General features: G+C 42.2%; 1 protein-coding gene across 4 annotated transcripts in view; it reads left to right on the plus strand.

The window, feature by feature from the left end:
• The window catches only part of LOC117144169, a 106,797-nt gene that overhangs the window by 43,629 nt on the left and 42,096 nt on the right, over window positions 1–21,072 (plus strand). For 2 of the 4 annotated variants that reach the window (XM_033309211.1, XM_033309210.1), the window contains exon 2: window positions 3,172–3,624. The exons of 1 other annotated variant lie outside the window; for it this stretch is intronic. In XM_033309211.1, the coding sequence (XP_033165102.1) occupies window positions 3,381–3,624 (244 nt within the window). In that variant the 5' untranslated portion in view covers window positions 3,172–3,380. The remainder of the gene's footprint in view (window positions 1–3,171; window positions 3,625–21,072) is intronic. One more of the 4 variants, XM_033309208.1, reaches the window with a different exon arrangement.

The following is a 21,072-nucleotide window of genomic DNA, read 5'->3' on the forward strand; positions in this document are numbered from 1 at the left end:
AGCTTTGCTCACTAATCCGCATTATAGTAACTTAATTTAGTATGGTTAAAGCTTAGTAGTGTGCGCCATCAATAACAGATTCAAGTATAGGATGTATAATTAATAGTTAAATATTGAACTTATTGCACACTTTTATATTTTCAATTTCACACCTTTGCCTCGTAGTTTATGAAATTTGCCTTAATTCAATCAGTGTTGCCTCTTAACTTTAGAGGAGTTAATTACCCTGGATCACAATTAACTTTGCCAGTCGAGTACTTTGCGGCTCGAATTGCATTTGTCATGCATAGAAGACGTACCGGAAGGCAACAAATGTCACTCGACACTGCGTCATTGTTGTGACGTCAAGGTGCAACCGCATGAGAAGGAGCTCTCAAAGGAGTCCATGGAAGTGGGAAGTGGGGATGGGTGAGGGGGTGATGGGATATCAAGTTGTTATGTTGCACATAATTATATCAGAGCCGCGAAAGTTTCCCGACAATTTCGTTGAGTGCCACTCAGCCAGCAGGCGAAGGAGGAGCAACTTTTATGAGATCCTGACACTGGCAGGCGGCTAATTAGATATTCTATCGTCCTATTTAATGCACTCGACTCCCGGCCAGCATTCTAGGGATTCTTAGCAAAGTGTTGTGTCACTTCGCCCCGCTCGACTAACTTCTAACTCCCCCCTCCCACCCTTTGTCAACGATTCTTATTGCCGGACTTAAGAACTAAAGAATTCCAATTTAAATCGAATTTTCGGCATGGCATGTGAAAGGCATGTGGCATTCTCTCTATTTTCCGGGCCAAAGCCTTGCCAAGTGTGTCGATGCAGTGACTCGGAGAGCTTGACATACAAATTTGTGGTACATTTATTGGCTTGTTTGGTCAGCCCACACACACTCACACACATACACAAATAGATAAAGAAGGCGGGGTCCAAGGGGCAAGGTATTTAAATGTTAAGCTGACTCTCAAAGTCAGGGGCCATTGACACACATATTTGCACAGCTGGTGAGCTGAGACCGGACTTTCGGTTCCGCTCCAAGATCCTGCCAGTAAGTCCTGGCCATGGCCGTGCGGTCCAGTCCTGTGCACACTAATTTGCTCTATTTATTACACATTACCAGACCAGTCCAGACCAATTGCAGGGCACAGGCACCGGGCACAGATGGCCGCCTTTTGGCTTCAACGATAACTTATGCAAAAAGTTGAAACTTTAAATAAATAAACTTTGAGGCGGAGGCTGCTCCTGCTTCTGCTCCTGCTCCTGTGCTGTTCACACGTAACAATTTGCGAGGTAAACATGGCTTTATTTTAGTTTCAATTTTCGCTTCGTTATTTTTCCACACATACACAGCCAAAGGGGCGACTGTTTGTTTTTAGATTGCAGCAGCGCGTTGCATGTTGTCTTTGCCCGTCGCCATCGTCTTTTTGCCGCCATTTTACGCTCGTTATGGCAACACTTTGGCTCAAAAGCAAACGACAGCCCTGAACACATCTCAAACGGCGGCCGCGTTTGCACAGCGAGAAAAAAGTCAGAAGGATTGGCAGGAGAACTATCCTGCTCCTCCGCCTCCTTCGAGGAGGCAACTGCGGGCTGCCTAGATGGCTGGCTGCAAAAAATCATTTCAAGCAGAAACAACAAGGGAAATGCGGAAAACGCCTTCGCGCCTCTCCTTCTGCAGGGTGGCCCTTTTTCCAGTCACATTTTCCGCCTAACCCCCCGGCCGTTTGTTTGCCTGCACTCGCTCCGTTGACTAGCAACTTTCGTCGCCTCGGCCTTCGTCCTTCAACCTCCTGCCTCACCCCTTAGCACCCACACACCCGAAGCCGACGTGATTGACTGCACTGCGACGTGTCTGATTCACAGAGAAAAAAGGTGGGGGTCTATAATTCTCGCTTTAAAACGCTTCTTGGATCTCACATCAAAAGGTGGAAATATATACCCACTAATCCTACTTTAAAATCCAAAGAAGTTTGAGTAATTGTTGTAATATGAATGATATCAATTTAGGATGTGAAATCGAATTCATATAACTGTTGGGTTAAAAAAGAATTCACATGGGGAAACCAGTGTGCACTTAAAGAGAATGACGTAGTGCACAATACCATTGTACTGACTTGATTTATTTACCAACTTATAGATCCTGAGATACAATGTTTTTTCACCGTGTTCCTGTTTGCCTTTTTTATCTTGTCTGGTAATAATTTTCCTTTCCCGCTCCCAAAGATGCGTGTTGCATTTGCCTGTCTGCCGTCGGTCGTCTGTCGCCGGGATTTGTTTACATGATTGCGCACAGGAGGAGTGTCTGCCCTCCACATTTCCTTGACTGCTTACAGCTTTTCCCTTATCCTTCGCCTGCTGCATTAGCACTCGAGTGTTTGCATTTCCTTTGAGCCAAATCGCAGCAAATTATATTTTTATTGATTCGGCAAACATTTGAGCTGCGCGATTTGCCCGATAAAGGCGCTGCTAGAGTGGCAAAGTGAATTAATTTTCCCGCTTGGGAATTTACAGTTTGCCTTGGTCTTGGTGATGATGTGCACACTGCATATTGCGCATACGCCACCGACACGGCTGACTTAGATAGCGGAGCGGTTGAAGCAAAAACCGCAGAAGGAATAACAAAAAACAACAGCAAAGGCAACGGCAACGACAACAACAACAGGAAGAGGAAAGCGGCGGTAGCCACAACTTTTCGCATTTACCAAAAACTTTTCAACATTTTCTTGTTACCCGCTTGTCTTCTTCGTTTTGCAACATGGCCGTAGACATAGACCCACTGAGCAAATTGTAAATGAAAAAGTTTTTATGTTATTCAGTGTTTGCAGAGGGCGGAACCGCCGTCTAGCCCTCTCTTTCTGCCCCCTCGTGCCGGCTCTGTCTTTGCTCTGGTATTGTTGTTGCTGTCGTTATTGCTGCATTATGTCTATTGTTGTCTATATACATTTTGGTCGAAAGTAATTGTAAATGCTGTTCATAGTTTGACTGTCGACGTGATGTCCCTGTCCTCTTTATATTCCCTTTTGCATTTTCTGTGCCACTCAATTCGAGAGTTTTCCATTGCCCAGTTTCCAAGTTTCCCAGTTTTCCTAACGCAGCCCCATGTTTTAAAGTCAACATTTTGGCATTTGGCGTTGGGAGTTTGTTTTTAAACGCTCGGCTTAAGTCTCTGATATTATTTTAAGGCAAGCGAAACTATTGCAGTTCTGCAAGTGAAATAAACACATTCCCAAGCTCAAGGCATGTGTGAACTACGAAAACTGAAAATAATGCCGCACAGTGCTCAAAACGTAAATTAAGCCAGCCACCAGCGACAGTGGTGCGAAAACGAATAGAAAAAAAAGCATCTTTTACCAACATTTGAAGTGGCGGACGAGGAGGCTACAACCACAACATGACCCGCTTTCGCATAAAAAACCTGAAAATCCTCTCCTGCTGCCTCAGCCTGTGGGTGGTCCTCTTCGGTGGAGCCCTGCACCTGGCGCAGGGCAGCGAGTTCCCCGAGCGCGAGTGCTGCGACCTCACCACCACCTCCACGGTGGGCCCGCTGCCCATGCCGCCCGCCGCGCTGCCCACCGACAAGTCGCTCTCCTCGGCCACAACGGCCTTGGAGACGGATCTGGCCATCGGACGATCGGGTAAGTGGCTGCACTGGAACAACTAATTCCATAAAACATGCTTCAAAAATAGATCTTCTTATATCAGTTAAATTTCTATAAGAGTGCTAAGAAGGAAGATTTTTAAATCAATAAGGTAACAATAAGTAAGATAAGATAAGATAAAAATATTTGACCTTCCATTACAATTTTCATAAAATGTATAATAAATAAATACGTATAATGTATAATATCAACACTGTGTTGCAACAAGATTGGTTAGTTTCCTTATACTCCTTGATGGCTCCCCATAGCACTATTTATCTTTAGAAACCTAGCCACATTTCTTCGACTGCATCGGTTGGCGGCTTGCGGTCCATTGCCTATTCATAGTGCCACTAAAAATGGCCCAGTCTAATTGCCAAGCGATATTTAATGGCTCAATGAGCAGCAGGACTCCCCGAGAGGGTTCGGCAATGGAGAGATAGTGGAGGACATCATCATCACTAACGCTCCAATTAACACAATGACCTTTCGCCAGCCATCGATGCAGCTGAGTGGTCCCAAAGCACCCACGGGGCCGCCAGGGGGTTAACATCGTTTTTTGCCATGCCATGCCACTGCAGTGTGGGAACAATTTGAAATTCAAAGCAAACGTCAGCCGTAAAACAATTTATATTCACTTTGAATTGCGGTTTTGTTTCGCATTTTATTGTGCGGCAAGACAGCCAGATATATAGACAGACTGAGAGGATGTAGTGCGGATATATATGGGGTTATGGTACGTGTGTGTCTCAGTTTCTTGCTGCCAAGTTGAATCGTATTAAATGTTTGCTGAGCGACGCTACGTGCCGCAAACAGCAGCAACAACAATTGGCTGCCACATACTAAGTAAATACAGAATTCAATAGAGCTTTTTACCCAGGTTACAACATATTTTCTGTGTGGTGTGCTGCAGTGTTCTTGCACAGATTGCACAGATGCAATTCGAACAAAACTAAAACTGCCAAAGCCGAATCAAAATCAAAATAGGTACAGAATATTAAAATTCCATGAAATAGTTTTTCTGCAGGGGGAAACGATTACTTGCCATTTAATTGCTCTTTAGCAATTAATTACTTAGCCACGAATTAAAAATGTCAGTTGGAAAAGTTGAAGGCTCCACTCCGCTGCACTCGACTCCGCAGGACCTCCAACTTCCCATCCTGTCCAATTCCCTTCCAGTAAACTCTAACTATGACGGACATTCGATGGGTTCGAGGAACAAACTAAAGTGCATTAACCCAACAATTGCAATGGGCAGAGTGGAAATCAATACACGCACTTAGTGGGGGTTCATGTCCTGGTAATTGAGTTTATTAAATAATCACAAATATCGATTGGATTCGGTTCATTTCTGCTTGCCACTCCAATTCAAAGGGCCGGGGCATTCGCATGAAAAGGGCCAATTGCCCAGCACAAAATGCGAAATGTTAAAAAAGTTTATTATGCAACAAACTTGATTGACTGACTGACTGTCAGACGGGGACATAACTCACACACTCGCAGTCACAGACACAGGTTGGCAGGACAAATTAGTCATTAAACGATGCTCTCAATGTGCCAGACGCATTGAGTGCAGTGCAGGTCAAGAGAGCACTTCCAAAACGGGGGGGTCGGCATGTTAAGAAAGTGGTGAGCTACACTGGAAAAAATATACCAATTTTGGGGTCAGACTGGGGCTAAGGGTGTCTGGCCTTAAGAGCTAAAATAGCTTGAGATCATACCTTCCAAGTTCCAGCTGCCACGCTCACATATCGTCCCTTTTAAATCCAATTAATCAATCATACTAGTGAAGTATGATTTGTGCGAAATCAATTTCATTTCGAAACAAAAGCCAATAACTTTAACCTCTGATAAAAAGAAACTTCTTGACGTGCATTTCGCAGGATGAAAGGCGAACCGACTGGCAAAAGGACATAGTCCTTACTGCAATGGGTTTGACGTTGAGGGACATAAAAATTTCCGTTCTATGTAAGCGGCTTGCCTTTTTTCCTGCTGCTCCTAACAATGTTACTTGGACATATGTTGGGTGGCAAAGGTTGGGTGGATACATGTAGGTGAAACGTGTGGAACGTCGAGAACATCTTGCAGTTTATGTATATGGCCTTTAGATTGAGTTTGCACGAATGTACACAAGTTGTTCGAATTCGCATTTGAATGGGGAATTTCTTTTAGTGGCCGTCGAGGACGACGAGGACGACGGATGTGCCTCCTTGAGCTGTGGACCTCCGGATCTCTCGGTCTGCATGTCCATCTGTCTGCATGCCTGTCGGTTTGTCTCTCTGTCCGACTGTCTGTCTTTCTGTTTGTCGTTGGGCTTAGCCATGACATAAGATTTTAATCAGCATAAAATTTTCGATATTCCGTTATTTCTTCGATTGCTTTTCCCCTTTTGACATGTGCAAAAAAATGGAAAATGGAAAAATATCATATTTAACATTGCTTTCCTTATTTATTCAAGTCCTGGCTGCTTAACCAACCTATTACCTTTCATTTTCTATTGCTGTAACGGGGTAGGTTGCCAGTTTTTCTATTAAATAGGTAAATTCTCGTGAAAATTGTGTATCCAGTTTAAGCTATCACGGTTTTATTCTGTTAAATTATACTAAAAAATAGGCCACTAAAGTATGGCAAATATATGAAAACAAAATCTTTGTTTTTGTTTACTTTCCATTTACTTTTATATGCAGGATAGAATATGAAGTAAAATATTATTAAACCTTAAAGTCAGAAGAAAGCCTGCGGTTCAAGTTCATATTTGCAGTAGAATTCTTAAATCGTAAAAGAGATATAGCCTTAAAGGACCAAAGCATTGTGTTGGCTAAAATATTGTTGCAACCGCATTTCCTCGCTAACACGCTTACCCTTAAATCGCATCAATTTTAAACGCAACAGACACTTCACTCCGCACACAGACACACGGACACGGGATCGGGCACAAACACTCGTAAGTTATTCCACCTTAATTATATTGCAACACCCCGACTCGACCCCCTGGCCCTCGTCCACTTCTTCCGCCGATTCAAGCCGAACCGACCGATTCCGACCCACTCCAACCCATTCCGACCCAATTCGAGGCACACATCGCGCCCAGGTGCCTGAAGGTCCATGTAACACAATGTTTTATGTACTGCCCATGTGTGTGTCTCGCTGAGAGCGTATGTGTGTGGACTGGCGGAGTGTGCGTGAATTAGTTATGAAGCCAAAGTCAAAGTGGGTCAGCAGCAGTTCTTCCTTTCCCGCTGCAATTCCGCCTCGAGTTGCCGCCGCTGCATTCGAGTGTGGCCATATTTTTAGAGCGCAGCCAATGCCAATTTAATGTTATTGCGTATACGTGCCGTTGGCCAGCATTATCAATAGTCGGTGCGTAGTGTGTGCACAGCGAAAAATGACAACAATATCAGTTCTTTATGGCAGCCCTAAGATTGGTTATTACATTTAAGGGGTATACAAGTTTGACCTTACTCATATCTTTTAAACAACTTAAATGTATCTTCGTTTCATGAAAAGTATACCGTTTACCTATATTCTAATATATCGTAAATTGGTTAGTCGGCGTATTGAAGACGCATTTTGTTCTCAGTGCCTATATGCATCATTGTGCGTTTGCAAGAGTTAAAATTGTAATTAAATTCAACACCCGCACATGTGTAATGTAAATTATGTATGCGTGTCACAGCCGTCGTGCCACAATAAAATGCAACACGAGGTGAAGGAACAACTGAGCTGCAGCTGCCGACATACATTTCAATTTGTAGGACACTCAGGACCAAAAACAGAAGCCGAGAAGAAGGTACAAGCTCTCGCCACTTAACCTTCTGCCTGAAACAGACCAACTTGAGATGGCGATTGCGATGAAGGTGGTGATGGTTATGGCGATGGCGATGGAGATGGCATCCCGCTGCCATGAGTGCGACCTTCATCAAATCAACGAAAGGTAGCAGCCTTTGCTGTTGCTTTCAGTTGCTCGCTGTTTGCCAGGCAAATTAAAAATTCAGCAGAAGACACAAGACACGGGGGCGGAGACGACGACGACCTCCTCAGTGCGATGTCAAAGGTTGTTCGCGGCTGCTGGTCGACTGGTCTCGGTCTCGGTCTCGACCTGTCTCGATTTCACTTGAAATGGGAAAAAATGCTCCCAGTCGGAGGACTCCAAGGGCGTAGCGCACTGAAAGCAGAAAAAAGTAAATTAAAATTGTCTGTTTATTTGCACAAAATTCCGGCAAAGCAAAGAATTAAATATGCTGACTTGCGGGAGTCCTTTAAAGTCAACTGCGTGTCAGAGGCGGTTTTGGGTGGTTCTTAAAGGGTTAACACACTACCAAAATCATAAGTTGATACAAATTTTTAATGAAAATTCCCATTAAAAATATATATGTTTTATATTTTAAATATAATTTGTCGTATCTAGTGATTAATATAAAATATATTAAGGAATTTTACCTTATAGAAATCGTACTTGGCAGAAGTATTACATTATATAATATCATAACGCCCAAAGTAATTCTTCGAATTAATCGCATTTAAGACCTTTATAAAATGTAAATAATATAATGGAGAATCAAATTAAAAAGGTACATATCAAAAGTAAGCCTCCATAATGCAAGGACTCGTCCCGGGCAAGAGTCACACTTGCTGAAAGTCAAGGCTGCTAATTAAGTGCTTTTTTGGGGTTAAATACACATACATATAAGCAGCTTCCGTCACAGTTACAGCTCGGGCTAAAGCTGGGATTTATCCAGCCGATTGCGACTGTGCTGGGCACAAGCTATTAAGAGTCCTTTACTTTCTGTCTCTGTGTGTGTGCTGGCTGGATCATGTTTTAAGCTGCCGGGCTTAACATCAATTTTTGAGAGCTTACTCCTTGTCTGTATGAGTTTGTGAGTGCGGAAAGAGGGCCTCGGCAAACGAAGGGAACTTATATTGTTGCACTGCCTCGTATCTGGCGGATTTTCTCATTATTAAACTGGAACCCATCTAATTAGGATGCGCTATTCCCGCACACATACATACACATTCATCTTGCGTGTGGCATTTCGTTAATGACACTTTAATGTGCTACAAAATCAACTGGCACAGCTGGAAAAATAAATCACATTTTTAGCAGTAACATTTTGAAATAGAGCCTCCGTAGGGCGCGTATGCCACAGGCATATATCACCGCCTCGCCCAACCCCTCTCGTCACCTATCAAAATTCACTTTTCATATACAACCTACCCACCGGGAGCTCGGTCTATATGTCTGAATGGCGGTCCGTTTGACTGACTGACTGGATGGCACACATTTAACCCGCACGTAGTCGCAATTTTAATATAATAGCGGGCTGGAGCGAAGACAAGTCGCCGAGTTGAAGCCATATCAACGACCTAGTAAGCATCTTTATACAATTTCATGAGGCTGTCGGCACATGCACACGCACTCTCACACCAGTGCAAAAACACCCACGCAGGGACACGGAGGACACCTGGCGAAGCAACCGCGCACTTTACATAAATTTGTTATGCATATAAAATTAAAAGCATATTTTTAGGCGCTCGCCCCGGCAGTGTTGATATTTTTACGGCAAATACTCGTAATTTGTAACTCTTACACAACTCGAGAACTTCAAAGATACGCAGATAATCAGACGAATGGAGAGCGGTTTGAATCAGAAACAGATACGCGCATACACCAAAAAAACTCATCGGCCTCCAAATGAGCAAAGTTTTTCTTTTATTTGATTTGCACGGAATTCAAAGGGAAAGTAACAGAATCGCAACTGTTTGCCTACGTATCGTGTTTTGTTGGCTTTCTCTTTTTTTGGCCCAAGACAAACGGCAGAAAGTTAAGTTCATATGAGAGAACACAACGAAAAGTCATACAAATTTGCCGAGCAAATGGTGGAAATATTAACACGCGTGTCTGTTTGCCACTCGCATGTCTGTGAAATTAAAAATGAACTCACGAGCACTGTACAGAATTTTTGGGTCGAATTGATGTAATTTTTTAAAGAAATTTATGAATTATTAAAGTTAATTAAGATTTCTTTACACTGAAGAAGGATACTTTTTAAGTAATTTACAATTCCCTTGAATGGCTTACTTAAATTCAAGAACTTCTGTTTACTCTTTTAACTTTTTTTTAAATTTTATTAGATTTTAACTTTATACAAAGTATTCAGCGGACTTAGATGATTTTTATCAAGAATATGTGGATGTACAATTAATTAGGTTTTTTTAATCTCCAAATAGCACAGCTAATTTCACACGAATTTTTTTTAATATAAATAATAATAAAAAGTATAAATACATAAAAAAATATAAATATTAATATATAAGTATATAAATATTTTATTGACCAGGCTGTAACAGTGCAGTGAATCAACAAAGGCAGGCCCAAAATGTTAGCTACTGCCGGGTCTGAAATCAAAATACATTAACGCGTTGCGTGCCTGAGACTGTGTGTGTGTTTGGTGGTGGTGTTCGTGTGTGGGGCAGGACGAGTGGGTGAGCCACTTCATCACCGCGGCAGGACCAACGGCATATGCAAATAATTCAGGCAAACCAAAGCGACACTCAACATTCGTTCCGACCACCCATCACTCCACTCCACTCCAAATCCACCATCCGCCGCCATTGCCAGCGGCTTAAGTTTGCGTTTTTATTTAATTGCGGAAATTGTGGCTCCGCCCTGCCACACACACACACACACAATCACAAACACACTCACACTCGCACGCACACATGGAAAGCTACAGCACACAGCGATTCTTGAGAAAGCGTTGCCTTTATAATTTCTTTCATAACGCAACCAAGCATTGTAACATATTTTTATGGCCTCACATTTTTCTGCTTTCATACAGTTTCGTGTCGGTTTCTCGGGCTCCCCTTTTGCTGCTCCCCATCAGCGGTTCTCCAAAACATTCTCGAAATTCCAAAGCAGATATGAGTTTTGATACCGTCGAAGTGGTTGCAGCCTCCCCAACTTCTCGCTTTGATTTCCCTTTTTCCCTCGTCACCACCACCGAAATGAAAAGAGAAACAAATTGAGTCAAGTGCGTCTTCCTCGTTGGCGAAATTGGGAAAATGAGTGGTAGAAGGTGGCAGATGGGTCCTGAGAACGGAACACATCCTGTCCCGCTTGAAAAGCCAAACTAATTAGAAAGTCACTTTAGACGCCGTTTCAACGCTCCCACAGGTCGAAAGTCGTTGAGCATAAAATTAAAACCGACTCAAATGTGATTTCTCTTCGCGTGAATCTTATGAATGTTAATATAAAAATGCCTAATCATAACCACATTACTTTCCGAGCTAATGCAATTGTTTCAATTATTTCAACACATCGGGTTTTCTATTTCTGTTGGCATTCCTTTCCTCCTTTTGGTTTCTGATGTCGAAAATCGGCTATATTTATATCAAATGCTTGACAGATGGTTGTGAAACTTACGATCCGGAACATAAAATTACTAATTAATATGCTGAATGTAACGTTTTTCCAAAACGAAATTTTCCAACAATCACCGTTTAATAAAGTACCCACAGCAGTTTGCTTTGTTTTCCAAATAATAGCTGAATCATTAGGCGCCACGCGCCGTATACGCAATATGCCATAACCTGCCTTTATTGATTTCAATTAATTGCCAAAGGAGGCAGCTAGTGCTGGCATTTACGAAAACTGCTCATAAATGAATTGGAAAAGCGTCGAACGAAACAAGCCACCAACAAATGGCGGGCAATCAGTTCGGTAAGTGGCTTACGCTTACACCAGGCGGCTCAGCCCAAATATCGATGTTGTTCCTCCCTCCACCTTAGAAGTTGGTAATGTGTTCGAGCGCGGCCCATATCAAAGCATTACGATCTAAATGACACTTTGACAGGAGCAGGACCTGCCACGGAGTTCGGGTGCGGTGGCCTGCCAGGAGGTGACTCTTGCCTGCCGCTCAGGTGCACGCAGTCGATGGCAGCGGCGATAAGGGGAAGAAAAATCGAGGCAGCCCACTCACATGCTCGCGACACACGCTACTTAACGGTTATTATTTAAAGTTGCAACAGGAAGCAGCACAGCACTCGAAAAAAAAACGGGGTTCAAGTCGATCACAACATCTTAAAAAGTATTGAGCGTAGTGGACTTACAATTCTTATCAGTATTCCTTTTTGAAAATATCATTATAGCTAATCAAAGGAAATCGGGGAACTTCTTCATTAAATACTCCTCAAAAATGTTGTTTCTTTAATTAAATCATTAAATAATTCCGATTATGTTTCTTTGCTCTGAGCCACTTTTTTTTATCCAGTGCATTAGCAATCGTAGCAAAACTGCGAGCCGGAAGCGGAAAGCTTTTCGCCTGCGGAAGTGTTTCGTGCGCGCCAAGTTTATATAAGCGATGGTGATACGTAGGAGTATATGTGTGTGTGATCTGTCTGTGTGGGTTGCTCTTGGCTGCAGCCTCGTGTGTGTGTTTGTGCAAATTGCAAGGAGTTTAATGACAAAAGCAGCAGCTACATTCGAGCACAATGCGTTTAAGCAGCCAGCACTTTGTTGTTTCTAAAGGTGTTAGTGTTTGTGCTGCTGGTGGTGTTGCTTTCCTATTGGTGTTGCCATTGCTATTGTGGCTTTTCACCCGGGTCTCTAACGAACCGACGACAGACCAGGATTTCACGCCTTTTCCACCTCGCTGCTGCGAAAACACTTTCACTAGCGCCCGGCAGCTGGCAGCTTGGCTCTCAGCTCGGGTAATCTGGAATAACCGAACGCGGTTCTTCTGCGCACTCCATTACGCAGAGAAAAATAATGAAGCTATGAGATTTCATTAAGTCTTTCAAACAGAATACGTCTTGAAAAATGTATTATTAATGGCATCTTTAAGTTAAGTTAAGTAGTGAAGATTAATAATAAAGTAAGCAAATTTGAAATTTTATAACATTTATAAACTTAATTCGATAACAAGATACTTCATAAACCTATTGCGAATTCTAAAAAGCTTTTTAATGTCTCAATTTGGTAAGTTAAATGTTCAGTATCTGTTGTTGCATATTATTCGATGCCTGGCTGTTTTATTTTTTTTAGATTATTAATAACTATTTTCCTGTTCGTTTAAGGGATACCTAAAATCATATAAAATATTTAAAATGTAAATATTTAATGTAAATTTTCAAATCTTTTATATTTTTCTCTGTAGCAGCTATGGCTGCCTTCTTTTTCCGCGGCCCCAGCGCACTCTGCGATTGCTTCTCATTTCGCCGGGCTTCTAGCTCCATTTCCGTCGACTGCCAGTCGATGATTTTAGCCGACATCTTGTTCGCCTGCTTCCGTTGGGCGCAGCTTAGCAGCAGTGTTTGCTGCATTTGTTCTGCCTGTTGTCGCTGGTAAACGCTGCACAATCACCGCAGCTGCTTTGCATTTTCCAATGGCTTTTCCTGCGCCCCCCTGGGCGACCTGGTCGACTGTCGCGTGTCTCTGTAGATTGAAAAACATTTTCCGTGATTTTTTGTTGTCTGCGACTGCTGCTGCTCCGGCTGCAGTTTTGCCTGTTATTCTCTTGGCATTTTCACATTTTGCATGTATTTTGTTGACAGGCCGAAAATAATCTAGGTGGCTCCCATGCATTTATTTCTATTCCATGCAGGATCTCAATTCACGGTGGCATTCAAATGGCTTGACTACGTGACTGCTCGAAGCAGAAGCTTTGGAAGATCTGGTTTAATATGGTTGTTAAGGAGGAATTGAGGGGGACTCGGGTGGTAAAATACTTAGCAAAAAATATCTCGAATTCTTCAAGACTAGCCTTAGTTCATGATCTTGATACAGAATTAATTTAACTAAATTATCCATATTCCATATCTGAGTGAATATCCTGATAGAAGCGCCCGTGGAGAATATCATGAACTACATTGTCTTGAAGGCTTTATGTTAAGTATACAACGGAGGGTATCAATATCCATTCAAGGATAATTATTCATATCCCCACTGAATTGAACCAGTGCCTGGAATTGTTCCCTGTTTCGGCTAAACCCATTGTTTTGCTCCCTGTTTGTCTGACATATGCTAATTTGTAATTGCTCGTTTGTGTGCACCTACACGACCCATTTAAACACGGGTTAGTGCGTGGGTGTGTGTAAGGACACACACAATTAGATGCGGCAACAACAACCATACCCCATACCCCTAGCGATGTGTAACAACTATTGTGGATATAAAATGCATAATTTATAATTCCTGCGGTCACTTTCGTGCGCGCTGTTAATTGAAGCATACTTTTGAGAGCCGACTGAATTTATTGACATTTATATGATTTAATTAAAATGCAACGTATAACAGAGCACACAGCAAAATAGGCAGCCAAATCAAAAGCGGCCACATTATAAATATGCATAAATTAATGGCACTGCACAAGTTAAACAATTTAAGCATTAAAACTGTCCATCTCCCTGTCAATTGGCCAAATTGAAATATAACTATATATAAATAATTGAGGCAGTTTTCCATGGCTGCTGCTGTTGATTTTGCGACAATTATGCGACTGCAAAGTAGGGAAAATCTTTCGGTAAGCTTCATAAAAGCTTCCGCATTATGTTTACAAGCTAATAAATGTCAACGGCAAACTGGAAACTGCAAACTGCCAACTAAAACTGCAAACAGCAAACCGAAACTCGAACTCCGGCGATGCCCGAAATGCAAAGCCAACAAATGGCCGGCAAGGACAAACAAATTAAGCTCCTGAATTTTGCATGAAGCCAATTGCATTTTGGGCAGCCGGCCAAAGCACATCCAATGGTCTGTTGGCCGGCTTTTTGGCCAGATCAAGTTGTAGCAAAGTTAGAGAACTGCTGACACACACACACACTGCCAGCACACAGGGTCACAGATTATTTGCAGCTGACTGAAGTTGGCCTAATTGATTAATGATCCCCCTTATGACCATGAGTCAGCCATTCGGTAAAACCCACTGGTGACCTTTAATCTGGTGACCCGAGTTGTAGCCCAATTTTGAGAGAGGTTGTAAAACGATGGCGGTGCAAATCGACTGGGGCACAGAGATAAAATATATTTTATTTGTGCCTTATAAATCCAATCCAATTTGAAAATAAAATAATTTCGAAACTTGATCTGTGGTTTTACTCTAAACAATTTATTTAATCATGCAAATGACACAGCCATACATTTTTTTTTAAATAAAAATAAAATAATTTTTCATACTCGCTAATAAATTTATGTCTGCTGAAATGTAAGAGATTTATGTGGATACAATTTAATCAGCGCACATCGAGCACAAATTGCCATTTTCTTGGCGTGTACGTGAGCGCTTATAAATAATAACGATTTGGCTAAACCGGAAGCCAAAGTAACAACTTCCTTTTGTACGAATGTTAACCCGTTCGGTCACATGCCACTCACACGACTCGTCCGTGTTTGTGCGTGCATTCACTTATGATTGAGTGCGCTTTGGGGGTGAGTAGCTGAATGGTTCAGCATGCATAGGTGTATGGGTAATGAGCCCGTGCCACACACTCACCAAAAAGGTCAAAAAACGCAGAATGCTCAAAATGAAACGTCAGGAACAACAACACAGCAACAAAACAACAAAATTGCGTGTATGCTGCTTTTTTACGGGCATTTTTGGTTTTTTGTGCTTTTTTTGTTGCGAATATAGAGGCCTACACATCATCATCAGCGTGTGGTTGTTTTTGCTGGCCCTTCCATCGCGTCAACCCTTTCGGAGTCGCTTTTTGTTGCCTGCTCTTCGAATTTCCGTCTGGCATGAAATATATAGCCGGCTTTCTTTTTTGTGTGTGTCGCAAAGTCATGCAGTAAAAATTACATATGTACACATTTGTCTGCCCATGTGTGTGTGTGTGTATGTGCGAGTGTTTTTCAGCACACGCAACAACACCAGCAAAAATTTAATTTGAATTTGCACATCAAATTCGCATATAAATTTTTAAAGCCACCGTCAGGCGGAGTAAAAAATTTAATTTATTAAGCACAACTCAAACAATATCCACGAAAGTTCGTTGCGGAAAATGTGAGCGCGATTTAATCATTCATATGGCCATTTATGTGTGGCACGAGATGTCACAATATCGCCGTCTCTATGACACAATAAACGTCATCATTTGACAGCATTTTCTTTTGGGTATGTGAAAATCACGGCGACATATTAATTGGCATGGCCAACTACCCACTACTAACCCCACTCCCGCGCCACAAAGACAAATTTTTGTTTGGGCCCAAGAGATAACCGACGTATAAGGAAGAAGTTTTTTGGCCCGCAGTTTGGCTTTTACCAGATTTGAACGTTTGTGCGACTTACAGTTAGTGGCGTCACCGAAAATTCGTTAACTGCAATGGTTTTGGCCAAGGCAGAACTTTTACAAAGTGATTATTATTGTATGGAAACTTTTGCGGCCTGGTCGAAAGCATGTCTAGTTCTAGTTCTAGTTTTCCCACTCGCTCTTGTAGTTACATATGTAAAACCAAAAGGAGGAAAAAAGCCAGACCGAAACGAGGGAAAACTTATGGGCACAAAGTTTTGGTAGCATTTTCATGCCCCTACCTAAGGAATATCGCCTAGCCGGGGCAACAACAAGCCGGCAATACTGAAGACAACATAAACTAACACCAATTAAAAGTCATTTAACATACACCTTCATATAGGACATTCTAGCCTATAGTAGTGGTGGAAATAATAGTGTTTATAACTAATCTTCTTAGTAGCTAGGAACATTATTATTTATTAAGCGCTCTTAGCACTTAAAAACTCTTTTGAATTCAAACGAATTTATAAGCCTATTTTGATTTACTCTATATTTCACCACTTCTTGGCTATTAAAAATATGGCCCATTGGCAGTCTTTTTGTTTAGCTATTTGGTAAATAGGATGTAACCTCATTAAAAAGGAAGCAAATCTGGCGAGCCGTCAGTGCTATTAACTTAACCACTGCTGTCTTTTGGTTTATAGAAGGCGGGCCAATAAAGGACCCAAGACTGCCTCTGACAGCTTCTGGTCATACAAAGTAAATGGGTTCAAGTGTTTAATATTTCAAAAGTGTTTTCGCCAAACTACGTGGTGTGATGTGGTGCGAGATGCTGCCCATGCCACATGCCCCTGCCCCATGCCCCATGGTGTGGTACGAAAAGCTATTGGAAATGGCCGGATGCTTCTAGCACGTGTTGGTTTAGTTGTCGACAAGTTTACTATCACAGTTGGGCACGCAAAACTTTGCCCGGCCCTTTATTGGTGCGGGGTAGGGGTCATAAATAAATTAACTACTTAAATTTGCTAGCCGTGGAATCGGAGCGGGATGTAGGGTATTGTGGCACGGGGTAAGCGGAAGTTATTAAATAGAAATAATCCTCTTGAAAAAATGAAGTACTAAAACAAGTTTGCTTATTTAAATAGTAAGAATCTTTAATTTAGGGAACCTTTAGTGTTAGTGAACTTTTACAGCGACCTTTGACCAAATGGTGTCAATCAGCCTTGGCTGAAACAGAAACATCTTTTACTCGCCCTTTCGGCCAGATTCCGAGCCGCAGCGGCAAAGTGGCCATTACTCTAATTAACCTTATTTCATTCGCAATTATAAACGGCCCGAACAAACAGTACAAAAAAGGAGAACATCACTAATTGTAACAAGCGGAAGAACAAGAAAATCGGGCCAAACGAAATCCGAAAGGAAAAACCAAAACAATTGCCTTAAACATAATTGTTATTTTGCGCCTTTTTCTCTTTGATTTTCCTTTCTGCCAGTGCCGTTTTGCCGACTTTCTGCCTCAACCCAAAAACGCAAAACAAAAAAAACAAAAAAACGGAAGGCAAATTAAGTTTTTGCTCTAATTTAGTCTGACGCGCGTTGGCCAAACAGCAAGAACAACAATAATAACAAGCCGCCTTGGCTTTTGCTTTGCTTAATTTACCATTTTTCACTCTTATCGCCCCCCAAGAGCGAGGGTGGCCATAAAAATAAGACCAAAAGCGGCAAACGGCCCAGTCCGACTGGCTGTCTTAAAGTTTAAGCTGCGAGCGTAACAATAATTTAATGCGGCTCTTAAATTGTTTGTAAAATGTTCAACAACCGCGCGCGCTGCTCAGTGGCAAAGTTAAAAAGTGGAAAACTTTGCTGTGTCTGATACGGGGGGAAATCCCCATCCCCACCCCATCCCTCGGCTAGCTCATTTCCCCACGCAGATGTTCCGGACGGTTGTCGAGCATATGTTGCCCTTGCCTCATAATGTGGCATATTTGGCAGCTCGACAGCTTTGAGAGCCGCGATTGAGTCCTGTGCCATGTGCTGTAGTCTTCATTTGGAGTCCTTCCTTCCGCCTTGGTTGTCCCGTTTTCCCTTTTCCCGCTCATCATTTTCTTCTTGGGGGAAAATTACATGGCGGGCGACACTTCGGGCTTTCTCTTTTGTTTTCGTGGTTAAGCAAATGTTTAACAAACCAAATCTGAGATTTGCATTTTATGCTTTCTCCTCAAATCCCCCGCTCTCAGATTTCTTTCATGGTCGGATAAGCTCAGCTTTAATGCTTCTAATCGGGCTTAAAATCAAGGATGTTCGACGAGCAACCGAAAGTCAAATAATTTAAAGGAACTTTTTGTCACATCAATCGTGAAGTGCTGACGTGACATGGGAAAACTTTGTGGTCAGACGGAAGCAAAGCTTCTTAAGTGCTAAGAACCCTTTTTGGGGCGGGGAAATCCCTTACTTACTCGCTCATTTCTAATTCCATTTCCACTTGGCTCTTATTCACACTTCAGTCATGCGGACAAAGAGCTCGGGACAAATTATTGACACACTCAAAGAACACAGACCCTACCAAATCCATTGCTCAAAGGCATGAAAATGAAAACATTTTCACTTATTTGCCCAGAAATTGGATAAGAATCGAACTGAAATTGGATCTCACTCATTGTCGATACACTTTCCACAGCCTCCGTTTTCCGTTGGCATTTTGTTTTGCTTTTAACTGCCTGCCGCTGGTGTTCCAGTGGCCCTTCCAGCCACATCAAGCATTTTCCGGCTATTTTCCACCACCTCCTGCCGAGCCAATGGGCCAGTGGGCCACCCCCTTGCCGCACTCTTATTATCGTAATAGAATTTGCCAAATTGAGGTTGAAATACAATGGCTTGGTTTGCCATTATGCACGCAGAACAATAACAAGTTTACTTGAAAATATGTTATGGCCTTTACATATAACCAACTGATTTTAATTTTATTTGATATGTGGATATCTGAATAGTTCCAGTTAAATCTTAAATATGTTTTGTTGCATATATTTATATTTACATTTTTAGTAAGTCAGTGCTACTTTAGTTCTTAAGTTAAGTTGTATCCTCTCTTTGGTGTCACTAAATTTAATTGATAGAAAATTATTTATTTTGAGGTGTTCAATAATTTTACAGTTCTGTATTGATTCGTCCTTTGTTTTATATTTTGGTTTTCTATAATTTTCTTTAAGTGCATGCCCCTGACTTTCTCCCATTTTTGGCATCCGTTTATCGTTTGATTGTTTGTCTGGCCCGCCCTTCATTTTGCCAATGTCTGGTGTGTTTGTTTGCCTGTTTGCTTATTTGGCGGGACTGCTGCTGGTTCGCTTATCAATTGCTGCTTTTATTGCCATTTTAGCCGCCTTCCCCTTTCTGTCGCCTTTCCTCCTCGGCCTCCTTTATTGAGTACGACAAAAATTCATTGCCTGGCCCAAGGGCGCGTGCCAGTAAACAGCCTCAGTGGGGGATTTCCAAAGGAAGGCATTCCCTTCGACACTGACTAGCCTGCGGCTTAGCCCCACTTTACTGCCGCTTTTCTGCTGTCCCCAATTTAATTGTTTACTTTGCGGCAATTGACCTCTTGTGGCATCGCGGTGATTGAATGCCAGATATCACATTTCGCCTGGGCTATTAGGGAATTATAATATTCTGATTGGGTGCGAAATAGCTGATTGCTCACTGCTCATTTCCTTGTATGGATTTGTCGGCAATTCCGTTTAGGCAGTTAGAGTGCCAGCGAATAAAAAAGATGAAAGAGAATGAATAAGCCCCAGGTGGGTGCAGCTCATCGGAAATATGTCAAGAGGACCGGGCTAGAACTCATCTGGGCTCACGCTGCGTATGAGTAACGCGCTCGTCACGGCACGTCATCAACTTTGTTGCTGGCATTGTGCGAATTTCGCATTCCCCTTCCGTCATACGTTGCCATTTTCATTTTTTTCCAATCCCGATCTTTTGTTCTTCTGCGTTGCACCACAATGTAGCTGCGGCTAGCGTTGGCAGCAAAAGCCGCAGGCCCAAAGGGGGGAAGTGGCTAAAGCATTCTTTGTTTCTAGGCAATTTCAGTCACTTACCCCGGCCGTTGTTATTGCGACTTTTCCCATGCCCCCTCCTTTGCCACACGTTGTCGCTGGCGATAAAACTGTTACTACTCGCAGCTACTGCCACAAAATACCAATGTCGTTACTGCCGTTCGGTAAGTTGATATGCTGCACGGCTCGAAATTTGTTCCTGAAATTCCAGTTTTTCCATTAGCTTAAGGTGTTTTAACTCATATGAAAACTTATTAATAAAATTCTCATCTTCAACGTGGGATTTTAATAAAATGTTTTAAGATTAACAACTAAATTACTTAACTTATTACTTAAAAGAGGTATAACTTTTAAGGTCCCATTCTATCCTGATTTATTAGAAAGTTAATAGTAGATCTCTACTTCTTAAATAATTTTCTTTGATCATATTTTTCCCGGTGTCGTACCGTTTCGTGTTTCTTTGGAGCTTAATCCTGCCCCACCTTGTATCCGTGTCGTGTGTGTTGTCTGTCTCCACTTGCCATAACAGCAAACTTGGCTACAAAACTGCTGCCAAAGCTTCAGCCGGCAGTGGTGTCCTTGCCAACCAGCGGAGAAACACATACGTAGATGCCATGGCAGATTCACCTTGGGCATATTGATGAGCCCAACACTTTAATTAGAGCGTCAATAAAACGGATAAATGCAGTCCCAGCAGTCAAGGTGCTGATATCAACGGCAGTCTTCTCGTTGGCAGAAATTTAATTTGCCACTCACTTACACGCCACTTGGTCCTGCGGCATATTTGCACCAATTAACCAGAGCAGAGTCCTCGCTGAAAATTACAATTAATAGTCCTGGCATTTTTCACTCCCTTTGTAGGTGGCTGGCTCATGGGCCAGCCGTGCAGGTCTGAGCCAAGTCATTGGGCTGGACAGGCGTGCAAAGCGCTATAAATTATGGTGTCAACCCAGGCCTAAATTAGTCCCGACACGCAGACAATGGCCAACACCTATGTGCAACTCGTACAGTTCGGGTTAAAGTTATAGTGTTTCATATTTAGGATATCTTTAGCTGCCATTTCAATAAATAAATCAATGCAAAAGTAAAGTTTAAGTAGGGACGTGAAGTATATTCAACGACTTCAAAGACATTTTACATCTTCTTTATGTCTTATTGGATTGAATTA

This window comes from Drosophila mauritiana, chromosome 3R (genome assembly GCF_004382145.1).
Source record: "Drosophila mauritiana strain mau12 chromosome 3R, ASM438214v1, whole genome shotgun sequence".
Classification (NCBI taxonomy): domain Eukaryota; kingdom Metazoa; phylum Arthropoda; class Insecta; order Diptera; family Drosophilidae; genus Drosophila; species Drosophila mauritiana.